At 36.3% G+C, this 19,011-nt stretch overlaps 2 protein-coding genes across 5 annotated transcripts in view; one reads left to right on the top strand and one right to left on the bottom strand.

The window, feature by feature from the left end:
- The window catches only part of Rpp25 (ribonuclease P protein subunit Rpp25), a 366,206-nt gene that overhangs the window by 89,730 nt on the left and 257,465 nt on the right, over nucleotides 1-19,011 (bottom strand). The gene's annotated exons all lie outside the window — the stretch shown is intronic.
- The window catches only part of LOC138701056 (aromatic-L-amino-acid decarboxylase-like), a 170,141-nt gene that overhangs the window by 24,318 nt on the left and 126,812 nt on the right, over nucleotides 1-19,011 (top strand). The window contains exon 2 of the mRNA XM_069827604.1: nucleotides 16,259-16,460. Coding sequence (XP_069683705.1) covers nucleotides 16,260-16,460 — 201 coding nt within the window. The 5' untranslated portion in view covers nucleotide 16,259. The remainder of the gene's footprint in view (nucleotides 1-16,258; nucleotides 16,461-19,011) is intronic.

Below are 19,011 nucleotides of genomic sequence, written 5' to 3'. Positions count from 1 at the left end.
TGGGGATGAAATTATATAATAAGCTCCCAAGTCAATATTATAAATTACCAATCGATAGCTTCAAAACTAGATTTTGCAATTGGTTATTAAGTAATCCTTTTTATTCTGTTGCTGAGTTTTTCAACACAAATTTCTATGAAATTGTATTTTAATAAATAAGTTTAATTGCAACTTAGTTAGTTTTCTTTAATTTAAAAGTTTCAAATTATTTCATGTTTTCATTGTATTATTTAAATTTTACTGTTTCTTTTATTAGTGTTTTTAAAAATGTATTTATATGTTTTTCAATGTATTCTGACGAAGCCTAAAACTGTATGCCTAATGGCCAAATAAACTGAATTCAATTGAATTGAATTGAATAAAAGAAAAACAAAAAGATATCTATTTTCAGTTCTTGACGGAAATTTAAGTACTCAAGTCTTCTACACTTATATTGACTTCTTTCGCAATGGTGCGTGTGTGTGTGTGTGTGTGTGTGCGTGTGTACGCGCGCGCGCTATTACTATGTCATATAATCTTGTATTGGCGATAATTCTAAACATCATTAACAAATTTAGGTCTAACATTATTTCAAAGACATTTTAAGAGCTCTATTAGGCCTAAATTTTCCCCCCTTTTCCACGCGAGATCGACCAGCCTCATGGTCTAGTGGTCACAGCTTCTAGCTATATTTCATAAGGTCCGGGATTCGATTCCCAGTTAGAGCACAGGAATTTTTCCTTAAAGGGAATTGTTCCAGTGTTCTTCCATGGTCTGGAGTTTAGATTAAGTTTAGATTTCAAACCTACTCCTGGCGTCACATAATCATACCCAGTCATCCTATCATATCACCGGGGTAACGTAACTCAGCCTTCCACGCGTCCCAAGCTCAGAAGTGATTTACACGTAAGCCATTGCCAGGAGAGAAGAAGAGAAATGTCGAAAGAGAACCTGGTCGCATTAAGAGGTAAAAAAATAATACAGAGTAGGGGCCCGAAGACATGCACAGCACCTCGAGGCTTATTGTGCTTACCACTTCTTTCGTAGGGACGACTGTTGAAGTCCACAAGATCACACTGCTATAAGTATCGTAGTTCACTGCTTGGTGCCATCTATCAATTGAGCTACACAACACTTAATTTCAACAGAGTTCGTGATTAACGCCCCTCCAACCCCTAAGAGTTCTGCGGTTTCCTTAGAACGATGCCATCTGTATGAAAGTCAACGGTACTACATCCCGTGTTGACCTGAAATTACTGATAGATGAAGTTGAAATTAATGATGGCGAAATAAGCCCGAGGGTGCAACGTGGAAAATTTCCCAGCATTTTCTTCGAATTGGTTGAGGAAAAATCCCGGAAAAACCCCTAACCCGAAAAAATGTCCCAACCAAGATTCGAAACCGGAGCTAGTAGTTTCGCAGTCAGATATGATGACAACTGCTCCACAGCGGTGAACGATTAAACTTTGCTGAAGGTCAATTTGAAGATCTCAGTAATAATAAATGTATAAATCTTCTCACCAATCGTGAGCTGCCATAAGAGACAAAGTACATACAAGTACATAGCTGCAAATAATTTTTTTGAGATTAGTGGAAATATACCTATTTTTAGAGAGGTAAGTGTTACAAAAAAGTAAAGAATGCTATTGAACTTAGTTTGATTTCGAATATAGGTGATGCTTCAGGAGAGCAATTGATCCTTTCAATGCAGCTAAGGTTACAATCGGAATAATACATGTAGGTATTCTAAGTGGGTTATGAACCAAAAGGAAACTTTTCAGGAGAGCAAAAACAAAGTTTCTATTCACTTTATTTTTTGGAACAGCATATTAAATGAACTTCAGTTTCTAATACTACAAATGGGTTTATGAGAGAACCAATGACAGATTCTGATTCCATGAGGCGGGAATAGTAAGAAAGTTTGAAAATCCGAAAATGCCATATTTGGTCGATAACCCACTTATTGTTCTGAGATATTCAATTCCTAAGTTATCCTATCATACTAGTAATGAAGAGAAAGTACAGTAGTTCTACGTAAAATTTCATAAGGAGGGGCCAGTGAACCCCAGATTTAGCTGTTTGTAACGACCCTAACGAGTAAGAACCCTGGTCACTCCATTTTTTTAAGACAAAGATGGAATCAATCTTCGAAATGCTCTACAGTTGTCCTTAAAATTATATGGCACTTTAGTACCAAGTAATTCAGTCAGCGTCATCTTGCACTCCCTCCTGCATAATGCAGTCAACAGCGAGGGGACGGAATACGTTCGTATTTCACGTGTAGAAGAGTTATTTACGCGGAAGTGATACGAAGATCCCTTTTCTCGAATAAGAGCAGAATTTCACCAATCATTTCATTACGACCGGATGAGGTTATTGACGTCAAGGCGGCATCTCTGACTTCGTTGAGGACTGAATTTGTTTATTAATTCTATAACTCGGGACCGCACATGTTACTCCGATTTCCTCCGGCGACACAGTTCCGATGGCTTGCAAGACACAAGGCGCCGTCTAATTTAAAAACATTACATTTCAATTTTCTCAGAAAAATAAAGAAAATCATCAAGCGGCGAACATATTTGGTCATTAGGATGAATCTGCTTCAAAAGTACCGGTAGCAGTAGCAGTAGTAGTATTTCATTTAACGACGCTTTCAACTGCATAGGTCTAAATTCAACGTAAGCGAGAAACGATACATTTTGCCTAGAGTCCTCCATTAGGGACAGGCTTGAAATAAGGAAACAATTCGGTGGTGTTTGGGTAAAGGGAGATAAGTAATTAAACGAGTTTTGAGATGAATGAAAATTTAACTTCCGATCCTTATTGAAAATAATTTTCTAGACAAATAAAACACATTAATTTCTAGTATTATTTTGTTTTCTGCACACCCACTTGTAGAATTTAATTTGTGTATTCATCCGAGAAACAAAACTCCATTTGCACAAAAAATTACTTAACCCCCTTTATCCGAACACCGTCGAATTATTAAGTAATTAACGAGAAGGCTCCGTCTTATTAAATTTAAATGCGATGAGTATAAAGAAAGATAACATAAAAAGAAATAATATAAACATTTTATTTCAAATTCCGGACATCCTTACAATCTCACAATAACAATCACAAACATGAATTATAGGGATTCGATGGATCCTCTGTCAATTTTTTTCTCTTGAAGTAGCCCATGAAGCACCGGGTGAACGAACATCTAACTAGTGCGGGATAACGTGTGGTCAGGACGATGACCTCCCCACCAGCTGTTACAGCTCGCTTTAGAAACCGAATTTTGCTACTCACTGTAGCTCCCCAAATTTTTCACGATGCTGAGCGGGCACCGATCACATACAGAGGCCAAAATAAAATAAAATAAATGTATCGATTCAACTCTCATTTCGTACCGCTAGGCTAGAATTTAACGCCTTAAACCACGCAGCTACGACAAATTACAAATACTTCAAAAGGATCATTATGAATTAAATTAATGAATAATACCATAAGGATCAGAGATCTCGCATTTAAAATTGCCAATAATCCATTAATTGATTTACCCCGGGGAAAAAATAATAAAGTTACAAATATTTAACCTTCAACAATAGAAACCATTCACCATTGTTTAGGCGTAACGTTTGTTTTAGAGATAATAAGTCCGGTCAGTTATGCTTTCATACTTACACAAATGACTGTACTTATCGAAAAGAGGTTTTAAAATTCTCATTAAAATACTTTAACGTATTTCAATGTTCCCTTTCAATAATATCTACGCTTCTACAAAAACACTGCTTCATTTAAGCAAGTGTTAACACACAAATATTTTCAAGTTGCGTTTAGAAATTTTGATTTTGGATAAGTGTAGGCTAAAATATCACAAACCAGACAAATTTATCTTAGAGAGAAGAGAAAAACAAGTAAAACAAGGGGAATAATAGAAGAACAAGGGGAAAAGGAGGAATGCAAGGAGAAGAGGAAGACAAGGAGAGCAAGAGTAAAATAAGGAGAACAGGGGGAATACAAGGAGAACAAAGGAAATGCAAAGAGAAAGAAGGAAATACAAGAAGAATAAGAGGAATACAAGGAAAACGAGGAAGACACAAGGAGAATAGAATGAGAATAAGGGATATACAGTGACATCATTTTATTTTTACTTGCATTTTTATTGTACCTGCATTTCTGAATGTACTTCACTCTCACCCCTTCACTAATGTCCTTGCTCCCGTCAGACACACAAACTTACGACCGCTGTTGCATTCGAAGTCTTCAAGCAGTTAAGTAAACACTGCAGTGTATAGTGTGTTTCATAAATATGATTGCGTTTTCTATAGAAGAAAGAACCTATATTAATAATATCGTACTAAAAAATTATATTCAAGAAACGATAAATTCAATTTCAGAGAATATGCTTCAAAATGTTTTTAATAATATGCGTACTGAATTGAAGCCTGCATTGTAATGAACGGCAACCATTTTCAGCAACTTGTTTAAAAATTCAGATTAGCTTTTTTTGAATTGAGGTGGGTAGAAGCAAAGGAATGCTAGTGACATTTGTAATAACATGAGTTAAGTGCATCCAGTGTAAGCAAAACTATCTAAAATTTTAGTGGCAAAGGGATATTTTAATCGCATCACACATTAACATTTAAATAAAAATGTCACCGATTTTACGAAAGCTTAAATATTTAAACCCCATTTTCTCAAAAGAAACTTAAGTGCACTTACAGCCCTTTACTTATGACCCCTCAATTTAAATGCACTCTCTATATTGTATGTTAACACCAATAATTAATATGCTAAATAAAGTAGACATTACATAACGAACATAGCCGCCTGAAAAGTTGAGTTTCTGAAAAAAAAAAATGTTACTACTCTACTGTATTTTGATAAATTCCGTAAAAGTGATGATCAAACTGAAAATCGTAATATCGTATTTCCCTACAACATAAATGGATACACTACTTTTCTCTCCTCCTATACCTAGTAAAATGATTTGTTTACATATTGCACTAGTAACATCAAACTCTTGTAATGGAAAGGGGCAACAGTGTTTCCGAGTATAGCCAGGTTAATGTTAAAAATGTTGGTAAAAATAAAGCGATGTCCCTGTACAAGGAGGGCAAGGGGAATACAAGTAGAATAAGGCATAGGTTAATTTTTATGTGACGGTCAGTTTTCAAGTTTCCTCCGCCATATCTAGTGAGGAGAAAAATGTAGTTCTATGTCAAAATAAATACTCATGGAAGCTAGGCATTAAGTGAAGGGTACTACAAGAAACAACTCGAAAACTGTCACGACACTATTTTATTATAGTTAATTACACTTATAAAATCGTAAGCCAAACAAAATCTTATACAACTGTTGTTTCTATGGATCCAATAAGCTATACAGAGAAAAACACAGTCAGTTTTATTTCATATTATGAAAATGACGGACGGTCTTTCATGCATCTTTACGAATACGACTACTACTGGGTGTTCAGTTCAAAGTGTGTCATGGCTCGCTGTATGCCGTCATATGGCTAGTCGATGAGCCTAGAGAATTCAATCTTCCTACACTTCCGCAGAGGTGTATTACCTATGTGTCAGAGAAGTTGCCTAGCAAGTACGGCGTTCATTCTGAAGACTTACTTATATGTACGGTAACGCCGGTAGTGGCAGTAATGTGAACTGTTTGGAAACATGTACTGAGGTGGGTATTTTTTCTTACTATCGGGATATGGGGAGAGAGTTAAGACGATTTCTTCGTATTTGTTGACATTAACTTCGACGGTCAACATGGACACGGAGCATTTGATTTGTATTGTGGAATGTTGCCGTACGCAACCGATGATAACAAACACCCTGCGTACGACTTGGCCGCGCGAAACACAGTTCCAAAGAGGTTATGGTAGCACATAGACAGTACAGACCGCCATTTGTTGCTACGACGTTCAAGTTATACCGTACACGTTCTCAAGTTCAGATTGAACGCCTTGATTAATAGGCAACTTCTCTGACATAAAAGCTGAAACTCGCTTGAAATCGCTGACTCACAACAGTGACGTCATGACACTTTGAAATGAACACCCAGTATATTCTCGCGAAAAATTCTAAAATTCAATTCGGTCTCAATGTACAGGTCTCCAGCTGGACAAATAGTGAACAGAAATTACTAATTAAAATTGGATCGGCAGCATCCCAGAGAAATCAGTTGTGAAGGCCTTATCCCAATACACGCAGATGGAGAGGGCGTGGGTGGGTCGCTGGTCGGTTTCAATTAGCGCCCAAGTTCAGGTTCTTTCATTTTCCGAAGCTATTGACGTCTGATTTCATTCATTTCGTACCTTAAAGAAGTAAGACAGGAAACAGCGTTCATTCCTTAAAACTTTTCAACAGTTCTCTCTCTCTCTCTCTTTTTATTAATATATATTTGAGACCAATTAGTTGGTCTCTATCGTAGTACAGTTGAACTTCGTTATAAGGACGAAGTGACTAAAATTATGTTGAAATATACGTATGTCGCAATAACAAAAAATAAAAAAATACATCAAATAAAATTCAAAGAAAAAATACACTCATAATATTACGTACTTACACTACTGTAATTTGGTTTGTAAGTTTATATAGATATACAATACTACAACTTTTTAATACTTTACAGCATTCTTGTTTTTTATAATTTTGAAAAATAAAAATACAAAATAGATTGTAGAACGAATATAGTCAAACCTACAGTAAAATACTATAAAGTAATTAAAATACACAAAGCATATTAAGAATGTATGTTGAATAAATGTGTAATTTTTTCTTCTTCAGTTTTACAAAATATTGCATCCGTGAATTATTTTCAATTCTTTCTTAACCAAACGAAATTCATGGCAAGAATATCTCGAGCTTACAAAAGTACGTAGTTTTAAAATTGTTTATAGCCCTAATATTTGCAATCTCGTATTTATGCAAAATAAGTTGCTTGTCGATTATTACCATCAAAACAAAGCGAGCCAATTTCTTGAACTTGAAAATATCACTGTGTGTATGTGTATAGAATAGACTACAGAGTCTAGATTTGAGAAGTTTCTTTCTGAAAGACAGGAACATTAATGGTACTAGTTTTTTTTTTAATTTATAACCACTGGAACATATGTTTTATATATTCAACATTGTTTATATTTATATTTCTAAATACAAAATAGACGTATGTAAATAAGGCATTTGTCTTATTTTGTAAATCATCTCGTGGCACTCCTTAGCTCCTTACACGACCCCCACTTTGGAAACCAATGCTTTAAGGGGACACTCAACTTAAAAATTGGAGAAAAGTGTCATAGAAATGAAAAATTAAATTTCTACACTAATTTACGTGACAGAACTAAATCAATACGCAGAATTCTTCCCCTATTCATTGAGAAGTCACAGTCAAATGCAGAAAGCCAAAAAATAAAAAATGATAATTAAAAGTGATATTTCATTAATGATTGATTAAAAATTGACATATTTTTTATTTTAAAAAGTATTGGATCTAATGAGCTGAGATTTTGCATGTTACTTTCCATGTGTATATTAAACTTTTTCTCCAAATTTGAAAAAGATTGGTCGAATAGAAAAAAAGTTCCAAAATATAGTTTAGTTCCCCTTAAGTAAAAGAGATACGAAGTTAAGATTCGTGATCTGCAACAGCTACAAACACGAATCGAAGAAAAGTGTCGTGAAATCACAGTCGACAATTTACATCGCCTTGTGAATAACATAAAGTTCCTAGACATGTTTGGAAATCAGAAGGGGTCATATTGAATATATTTCATGATTTAGACTTTAGCTATGATGTGGAACTTATCAGACATCCTGTATTCTTGAAAAGTTACATCTTGGTATGCGTTTGCAGTTCACAACCTCCCCTTAAGTAAGCAATAATCTTGCACTATGATCCAACAAGACACAATGCGAGGACCACTATTAGCCCGCGGGCCATAATTTGAGAGACCTTGACCTAACACAAAAGCAGTGCCCGAGAGACGGAGTCTGCAGAATAAAGAAGTCGGAGCTGAAAAGGAAGTGCTTGCGTGCAATTCATCCGCAGGCCTGTCTCTCAAGTGACTACAAACGATCGATACAGGCACGATGATTAGTACAAGAAATGCAGGGATATTAGAGGAGGGCAGCAAGGAATGTAAGACGTGTGAATAGCTCAATCAGACACAGCAGACTGCATTACCTTCACAACGAAGGCAAAAAGAAATAGACTGTGATAAATGAAGGCAGGATGTTTAAGCGAGAGTTTCCCACTGTTTTTCGGATTCCTCTGATCTCGTGACATATTAGTATTTCAGAGGGAACATCTTCAACACTATTTGCGAACCTTAGGCATGCGCAGTATCTAGAGGGGATTATTATTGAACTTTATGACACGCTAAAATTGTCATATTTTCTCATCAGTTATTGTACCTCTAACAAAGACATATTCAAGTAAAAAAGTGAGTTTCCTGAGCTGAGTCAGATGACCAGAAATTTAAATTAAAAGCTATGCTAGAATTAATGTTATGTACAGTAGTGGGAAAAAAACCGGACCGACCCTTGTAGCTGATTTCAGAGCCTTGTTCACTCCAGAGCACGATAGACTGGTAACTAAGACTTTCGTGGTTCGAATCCTGCCTGGGAAGGAAACTTTTTTTTGTTCCTTATTCAAATTTATTCCCAATACTTTTCGATTGCAGCGATATTTTACTACTTAATTAACTTATTATTTCCAGAACATGAATTTTACCAGCAATCGAAAAGTATTGGGAATACATTTGAATAACCAACAAAAATAAAGTTTCCTTCTCAGGTAGGATACGAACCACGAAAGTCTTAGTTACCAGTATTTAGTGCTCTGGAGTAAATAAGGCTCTGAAATCAGCTACAAGGGTCGGTCCGGTTTTTTTGCCACTGCTGTACATCGTTAACATAGGACATAGTCCTCGACATAATCTAAATTCGGGCACTTGTGTCTTAAATATTATATTACTACCGTTACAAATAATACAATTAACAACGATTTCACTTGACATTTCTTTAATAAAATAACGTCTCAGCACTTTATCCACTTTACGTATAGAGTATGTTATAACTCTGGAAATATTTATATTTCTTATTTCCTTTCTAAATAATAGTTATTTAGGTAACTACTATAAAAAGTGATATTTTACCGTACGACTAAGATTTTTACTTCGAAACGTGTATGGTAAAGGACCTTCGTAGTTGTTATTTACATATTTTGTTTCACACTATGTCGTAATTATTTAGTTCTCATTAAAATAAATAAAATAATTCATTATGAAGAGGCAGACATTCTAGAAACTAGGTCGGCCGGGTTCGATTCCCGGTCGGGGAGGGTGAGTCGGAATTGGTTTCAGGTTTTAATGTTGAATATAGAATTGGTGGTTTTGCATTAATTCTTTTGGCTGAACATGCTAGTATTTTGTTTATGAGAATATTATTTTGTATCATTTTTTGGGCTGTTTGTTTATTAATGGCAATTTCATGGATATTCAATTTTAGAAGATGAAATTAGGGTTTATTAAATTATATTTTAGATTTGAAGGATCTAATTAGTTATTTTAGTTATTGTTTTATAATTATTTAGTAGTGAAATGTTATTCGGTTATTCCCGGTCGAGACAAGTTACCTGGTTGAGGTTTTTTCCGGGGTTTTCCCTCAACCTAATATGAGCAAATGCTGGGTAACTTTCGGTGCTGGACCCCGGACTCACTTCACCGACATTATCACCTTTATCTCATGCAGACGCTAAATAACCTAAGATGTTGATAAAGCGTCGTAAAATAACCTACCAAAATAATAAAAGAGCAAATGCTGGGTAACTTTCGGTGCTGGACCCCGGACTCATTTCGCCGACATTATCACCTTCATCTCATTCAGACGCTAAATAACTAAGATGTTGAAAAAGCGTCGTAAAATAACCTACGCTCTACGCTCGGTACCAATTTTCGTTCCTGTTTCAAATAAAATAGGTCTTGGGTTCATGTCTATAGCATTTCATTCTAAACCATGACTGAATTCAGAAGAAATTACGATAACCATTACATCACAATAACTTACTATGCAATGAAAATGTGAGGTATAAATCACATCCACAACGGAGTACCGTATCTTGGAACTCATTCCGATGCAGCAATTTGATTAGCTGAAGTACGGGTCCAATCATCCTGTCACTCCCGCGTTTTCGTAAACGCAGGCAATTATTTCCAGTAAATGGCGGCGCTGTGGAAAAATATCCGCGACGCGGGCAGCCGTCACGTGCAGCAGGGCGCAGCCACTCGACGTAATGAGGCGCATTGTGCGGCGCTCTCGAGGGCGGCCCGCAGTTCGCGTCTCGGCAGCTCGCGCTGTCTTGCCCCCTTCCACTTGTTCTTTATACTTCTTCTGCATCAGCTCTCTGCTTGTTCTTCATCTTATTCGCCTCCTTCTTTCTGATATAGTTCAACAAATGAGATGAAATTCACAATTTATAAGTTTTTGAATTTATAATTTTAAGAACTTCCGCCACTGAGGTCTAGTGGCTAGAACGTTGGACTTACAATCCTTCCACGCAGGAAGTGGGCCACATATTGAAATTGATGGTAATATGAAGACGCAAAATCAGGGCTATATGTCGGGTGCGGTAGCAATTCGATGCCTTCCAATTCTTGGATTTTTTTTCCATAGCTGTTCGAGAGATATGGGGGTCTCACAAGACAATTCTATTTCGATGAACTCTGTGGCCGGGAGGAAAAAGGTCTTAAGTCAATTTTTTAACGAGATTTTTATATATTCTGAAAGCGGAAACAATTCTCTACAATCTGGTAAAAGTCAAATAAGACTCCTGACTGGATTTATAGAGCATTACCAAATGTCCAAAGTACTTTTTGAATCGAGCACACACAGAATAAAGGACGTAAGAATGTTTAATACTTTATTCCTTACAAACCATCACATGTTTTCTTTCCATGCTTCCCTATTAAAAAGGTCTAACTTGTATTTTAGCTATTTTATCACGTACTGATATCCTTTCCTTTTTAAACTTTAAGCACCAGGGCAAACAGTCCTATAATTGTTTAAGAGCCATTTTGCATTCCTAATAATTTACATTTCTCATTTATTTTGACATGAAAAAGGTCTTATGTTTAATAGTCCATTCTACTCAGTTTGGCTTCTAGTCTTAAAAGGGCTTAAGTGCGGCTATTTTTGGAAATAATCAAGAAAATTGTTAAATGAGCAACATAACTTATTTTAGAAGAAATATAAACAAATAAAATCCAGGAACAATCTCTTAATTTAAAAAACTCTATAATTGACACCAATTTCAATCTTTCTCCTGCTTTCCTGAAAAGTATAAAATTTTTACTTAAGATCTTTTTCCTCCCGGCCACAGATCTAATGCCTGATATATCTCTCTCAAAATATCATTAATTCGTTCTAGCTGTCACGAATAAAGATCCGCATTGACTGCGCATCCGTTTGAAACAAACTACCAATGAAGCACACCTTCGAAGTTCCACATTACTTTGGAGCCGAATCGACTTTGTTTAATGACGACTTTGGCAGGCTGACGGGGATCGAGCCATTGTTTGGAGGGGTTGCCATAATATACATATTTTTCATCATCTTCTTCTTCTTCTTTATCGTAGTTTAACTTCTCCTTTTTAGGTTAATTTATACGACCCACGCCTCCCGGGTCTTACAGGGCCGCGATCTGTCGGGAGAGGCAGTAATCTCTGAATCATATACATACTTTTTTGACCACACAATAACATGGAGGGCCTCCCCGGATGAAGGATCAGCTCAATGCCAGGGCCACCTCCGATACAACACAAACATTTAAGACATTACACACCATTCACTCTCATATATGAAAGGATTAAGGGAAGGATCGCCGTCCATGGCCGGACTTTCAAGAGATACAATCCCGGAATTTGCCTGGACATAACTGAGGAAACCATGAAAAACCCAGTTAGGATTGCTGGCCCCTGAGATCGAACCACGGACCTCCGGAATGCAAGGCTAGCCCTCTACCACTCCGCTACCTCGCTCGGTCCCATTTTTCATCACATGTGACAATTCTCCTGATAAATCTAATATCCATGGGATTAGCTATAAGCTGACGACAGATATCCAGTCTGTGTTGAGCCTGTTCAGCTGACAATTGAGGGATCCACTGCAAGAGAGAGTAAATTTATGCCACACCAACCATGAAGTGAAAAAAATAAGACTATTACGAAAAGGGCTGTATCCTGGAATCAGTCAGAGTGCTGTATCATAGGCTCGTGCAATGCTACATCTATATATTTAAGGAAAGGACAACATATCTTAGCAACTGCAACTGATTACAATTTTGTGGCATAGCTCCCTATTGCAGTGAACCCTTCAATTTATCACGTACCGATCTACAATTTCTGTATGATTTTCTAAGTGTTTTAATGTAGCGACGCATTGCATCTTTTGAAGCACCAAGTTCTTCTGACAACTAACGAATATTTTTTTGTTGATTTCTTCCAAAACTCTGCGTTTGTTTTCAATATTCCATACCTAATGTCTTCCAGGACGTCATAAAGTTTTAATGTCTCCTTCTCCATTATTGAATTCCTGGAACCATTGTTGTGCTATAAGTTCAATAATGACACCTTCATCCTCGATTTCACATATTCTTAGAGCCGCGGCGGCAGCTTTATAATCATGTTTTCAGTAGTGCTTTAGAAGAACTCTAATCTTAAAACGTATCACCTCAATTTTATATTCTTTGTATTAACAATTTACGACTGTCAAAATGCTTAACACAATTATAACTATGACGTTCTGTACATTGGATTGTCCAGACTAAAGAAAAGCATTAAAATCTTACAAACCACCAAAATCACAAAACACAAATTAGTTCTACTTATGAGACAACCATATATTTTAGCCTCAGTCTGTTACGTGCTCAGGGGTGTCGCAGTAAAACGATCCTTTATGCTTTAAATAATGGAATTCGTAGAAGACACACGTAGCTTAAATGTCTTGAAGGATAGAAAAGACCAGCCCGTGCACTGTGAGTGCAGACTAACAGCAATGGCACTAATTGAATTTCTAAACATGACATACACGACGGCACTGACTGATTCCTCACTGCGAAATCACAAGAAACTGTAAATCCAAGTCGGTCGTAACAATTTTTACATGCTTACGTCACTGCAAATGTTAGAGACAGTATAAAATAAAATTCAAGACTCGTCGCACTATACGTGAATCCCCTATGACCGTCACGGGCAAGAAAGCAGAGGAATGTAAGAAAAGAGATGAGAATAGCCCAGGCTCGCACAGCACAGCTTTGACAGTGCTGCATCTCTCAATTCATCGACTCCACTATTGTGGGGAGCTTACGAGCAGTGTTGCCAACACATAAATTGTGTCCCCGCCAGTCTAACACCTCAAAATCCATCAGAATCCGTCAAAAATAAAAAAAAAGGCCCACTCAATACATCTGTATACAAATAAAAGCAAATTTTAACACAACTTACTTACCAACCTTGATTAAAATAATAATTCGTCAACCTCTGACTTGATTACGAGGAAATCTGAAACAAGGGATTCTTTAACATGGTACGCACTGGCAGGGCTGTTCAAAGAAAAAGTAAAATCCCCCCAAAAATTAAACAATTAAAATTACAGCGGCTAAAAAAAAGTCTAAAGACGTAAGTTTCAGTTGCTAGAAATTGGAACTCGCTTCCGAGTGATATAAGGGGTTGTTGGACAATAACTTCATTTATGTCAAAATTACATAAATTCTTACTTAACAGATTAATTGCTGATTAATGTGTTACTTATAATGAAACTAACATCTGTCCATTCTTATTATTATTATTATTATTATTATTATTATTATTATTATTATTATTATTAATTTATCTAAATAGATTTACAAAACCTCTAATGGCAATTACATTAATATTCTCATTATATAAATAGAAATATATATATTCTCCCTGTAACATAGTCCTAGTAAGCTCATATTAAATTAATTTTCATCATTTTACTAGCTATCTTAAATATTAAATTAATTATAATTCATTGAATTAAATTAGCTCATAAATTAAGTTACTACTTTACCTTATAGGTTTATCTAAATTTAAATAGATATGTAGTCTACTAGTCGTTGAAACTGAAGAATATTGCTGGTGAACCTTTTAAGTGTAGTGTAAATATTTGTAATTTAAATATGTATTGTATTCATTAAGGCTGGTTGAGTGGAAGAGAAGGCATTATGGCCTTAACTCTGCCAGCGAAAATAAAACATCATTGTTGTTATTATTATTATTATTATTATTATTATTATTATTATTATTAAATCGTAATTTCCGCCAGAAAATCCGTCACCCGTCAAAGCCATTCTTTTCCCATCCGCTACGTTGAAATTCCGTCAGTTTTGACAGAATTTCCGTCTAGTTGGCAACACTGCTTACGAGAACGTCTCTGCAAGGTGTATTTTTATTAGGTGCGGTGCAGGGAGGTATTGATGAATGGAGCACCGCTCTGCCTAGAACTGACCAGAGATAAGTTGTTATGAGTTATGACCCTTATAACACTAAACAGATGACACCACTGTCAGCACGTGGTGTTTATTTATACTGTGGCTGATAATATCAACTAATTTCAGACTAGCTGTGTCGGTGTGTTGTATAAGTTGAAACAGTTTATATTTTAAAAGTTGATCGAATGTTTTCACATTGGTTAGTTACTGTAATGTAGTTAGTAGTGTGTCATCATGTTGCTTTCTACGAGCAAGAGTGGCGTTATGCTGGATGTGGCCTGCGTGTAGGATTGGCATTACTCCACATTCCGACCAGGGCTCATCTCATGATCTCCCCACAGTACTTCCTTTGTTTTGCATGTGGAATATGCCTTCAATGTATATTCTGCTAATCATAAATATGCAACTCCTTCATAGTTAGAAACCACCGGCGTGGCTCAGTCGGTTAAGGCGTTTGCCTGCCGGTCTGAAGTTGCGTTCGGGCGCGGGTTCGATCCCCGCTTGGGCTGATTACCTGGTTGGGTTTTTTCCGAGGTTTTCCCCAACCATAATATGAATGCAAGGTAATCTGTGGAGAATCCTCGGCCTCAGCTCGCCAAATATCATCTCGCTCTCACCAATCTCATCGACGCTAAATAACCTAGTAGTTGATACAGCGTCGTTAAATAACCAACTAAAATAAAATTAATCATAGTTAGGTTGTTACCATATTTTCTTTCAATAAATACTGTATGATCAGTGATCACTTTCCTCCCTGCAAGTTTCAAAAATTAAGAGTGCACTAATTAATTCAACGACTGAATCACTGTTGGTGTGATAACATTCTTCCGCAATGGCAGTTGGCCTTGCAGAAACAAACCATTTGCTATCCTATCTTTCAGACCTCCTGCCAATTTATATGGCATTTCCTTGTGATGTTCGTTATAAATAGATATGAAATACAAACAATTTGTTTCGAGTCCGCATTCACACAACTGCATTATAAATGCAGCACATGCAAGAAACATTTTCCTCTACTAAGACCCTTTTCCGCATTGTTACGTGGATTTTCATAGGAAACCAATGCTTCATTCGCGTAGGCTATCTTCCTGGGAAGTGCCGACGTGCCGTTGTAACAGTATCGCAAGACAATATTGTTTATATATGAAGATGTCGTCCTGGTCTGCCTACTGGTTACCAAGCTAACCGAACGTGGATTTAAACCCGGATTTTTAGGAAATACAACAATTAAACAAACACTGCTTCTCTGCAGAATTAATCTTATAATTTATTTCCAATGCATAGTTACAGAAAATAAGCAATAACGAATACTCTTCTCCCTGCTAAACAAGTCCCACACTACTGTTATTGATTATAGTATTGTGCGGAAGGTTTTGAAGACTTCTTTAAGGTCTTTAAAACATCCACAAAGTCCAAAACTGCACAAGAAGCGCAACCACTGACGTATAAAAAAAGAGTTAAAAAAGCTAATATTAACCTCTTCCCTTACTATATATTTAACCAGTTTTGTGAAAAAAAAAGTGTCATATTTTTTTATTTTCGTAAAGAGGTCATTTAATATTGCAAAATCACTGTACATCACTAATTTTCTTACATACTTAAAAAGTCACTATGAAATAGACAATGGGACTCAAACGAGTTAACTCGGGTTAATAAATTTTGACACATGTTAGCAACCCGAGTTAACTCGGAATAATAAGGGAAGTGGTTAATACAATCTTACACTTGCAAACTATTTAATCTAACCCAATTTTATGCCCTTCTGTGTTGACAGTATGGACGTCAACGAGTTCCGCGTGCGCGGCAAGGAGATGGTAGAATACATCTGCGGCTACATGGACACTCTGGAGTCAAGGCGGGTCACCCCGAGCGTCGAACCTGGCTACTTGCGTGACCTCCTGCCCACCGAGGCGCCTCAAGATCCCGAAAACTGGGATGCTATAATGGCGGACGTGGAGAACAAGATCATGCCAGGGGTAAGAAAAAATGACAATGATGCATATGAAAAAGCGACGCTTACTTGCTAAATGCAACGGCATTAAGTAGCCTACTTTACAATAGTATAATCCTCAATTCCATTAAGAACTGAAGACTTACATTAAGCCTAGGTCGAAATGCATTACAACTTGTACATTTTTAACAGTGGTGGGTACTTGGTTTTGCGACATTCATCAAAAAGTACCCATCTATGAGCGAAGCGCAAAACAATTTTTTTGTCGCTGTAGGAATTATGATAATGATTAATGAAATAATAGTGGAATACAATTAGAGGATACAGGTGTGCACCATGGAACGTTGCCACCATGCACAGTCTTTGTTCACCACATATTCCATTTAATCCGCCGGGATTCAAACCCGGGTCACCAGCGTGAAAATCCTAGCCTAGTCTTTCGGCAATCGGTGCGCCAGAGCTTCAAATAAAATTTAATGTAAAATGAACAGTTTAAAGTAAACTTTATTTTATCGCTCTGAGGAGAAAAAAAAACACATACATACATACATACATACATACATACATACATACATACATACATACATACATGCATACATACATACATACATACATACTGTACATACATACACACTGTACATACATACGTACGTACATACACACTGTACATACATACATACATGCATACAGATACATACATACATACATACATACATACGTACGTACGTACGTACGTACATACACACTGTACATACATACGTACATACACACTGTACATACATACATACATGCATACATACATGCATGCATACATACATACATACATACATACGTACGTACATACACACTGTACATGCATGCATACATACATACATGCATACATACATACATACATACATACATACATACATACATACGTACGTACATACACACTGTACATACATACATACATACATAATCTCACACAGAGATTTCTGTCAGTATGGAACAATTTACGGTTGATAGAGGTGTCAAAATGATAAATATGATATAAAATTTAGAAATTTTTGTTCGGTAAAGATTATGTTACGACTTAAGACGTAACATGCACATTTGATATTATGCCCGATTGTTAGGCAACCCCTCTTGCTTCAAAGAAGTTAGGAAAACGCCTGTAGAAACTGGGTTGAAATTACAGCTACCACTAACATCAAGCAGAAAACGTTAGGGAGAATGTTACAGTCCACATTGAGAGAATTCAATATCTCATGCAAGCTGAAGTGACCTTTTTTTTTTAATTTAGTGCAGTCATCCTCTTTTACTTTTATGTAATATTCAATAGCATTTATGAAAATGTTGTTCCAGAATAATGTAATTGATAAATAACATAGGGAAAAGCAATTCTGAATAATTTAAGTTTAATAGGCATCGTAGAATATAGATGTGTAAGACGGATTAGTTACGAATATACCGGGTGTTTAAGAATAACTATTCGTAATTTTCAGATGTGATAGAGCGCATGTAAGGTAGTTCCCGGAAATGTGGAGTACGGTATCAAGATATGAAAGACTCTTTACGTGAAAAGCAACTTCCAATTCTTTTTCTGTGTTAATAGGTGTCTCATAAACGATTGATTTAATATGGCAGTCATATCTGGAGAACGTTGAGATCAAGCAGTAGGATAGTTTTTCACTTTATCGTATTAACTTGATACGAAAGCATTTTCGGATATTCTTTTGTTAAGAAAAATGTTTAATTACATATCTTATATCACATTTAAAGATTAGGAATAGTTATTGTGAAACATCTTGCAAGTTGAATATGAAATAAAATACACTATATTGTCAAAGGAAGTCCATGCTGTATTTTATTGACTTCATTAGAGTACACAGTCATCCAATCCCTTGGCAGGTTTTTTTTTAATCGTTTTCCCATCACAGTAGTTACTCTACTACTGGGCAAATTTTCAAGGAGAATGAGTGTCTACCTGAGACTGCTCAAGTTATCTAACTAGGTAAAATAAATTGGCAAACAATTATTGCAATAGCCGGTTTTTTTTTATGTCAAATGAGGTTCGTACTAGAACTCGTGACTAATATTAACCAGTGATGACTACAATACAAACGAAACAGTTGACTAGTAGCTATTCATCAGTGAACAATCTCACACACAACGCATTCCACGGCGATAAATACATATTACTTAATGTACCGTGAAGAATTACATGATCGTACAAGGAAAATCCTTCCGTTGACACTCATTATCAAGAGAGATAATGTGTCACAACATGTTGCCCATGATTATCAGGACGTTGCTTACGCTTGAGACATTATGAAACTCAGTGACGAAAACCGACACTAGACACTTCGACAACAAGAAACAAGTACCGGTAAGATTGATTTCTAAACAAATCGTACAGACTTGTTCTCGTAATTTATTAAAGTCTAACAAGGTAGGTAACTGTTATGAAGTTCATGTGGAAACCTCCGATCAGACTGTGTACACAGATCGCTACAGGAGATACACAAATATAACATTTTAGCTACTCATGCAATCTGAACGGATGTCAAAACTTATATGGAGTATGTACAGTAGAA

The sequence above is a fragment of the Periplaneta americana genome, chromosome 6, assembly GCF_040183065.1.
Source record: "Periplaneta americana isolate PAMFEO1 chromosome 6, P.americana_PAMFEO1_priV1, whole genome shotgun sequence".
Classification (NCBI taxonomy): Eukaryota; Metazoa; Arthropoda; class Insecta; order Blattodea; family Blattidae; genus Periplaneta; species Periplaneta americana.
The sequence above is the reverse complement of the archived record's forward strand: the minus strand, read 5'-3'. Positions and strand labels throughout refer to the sequence as shown.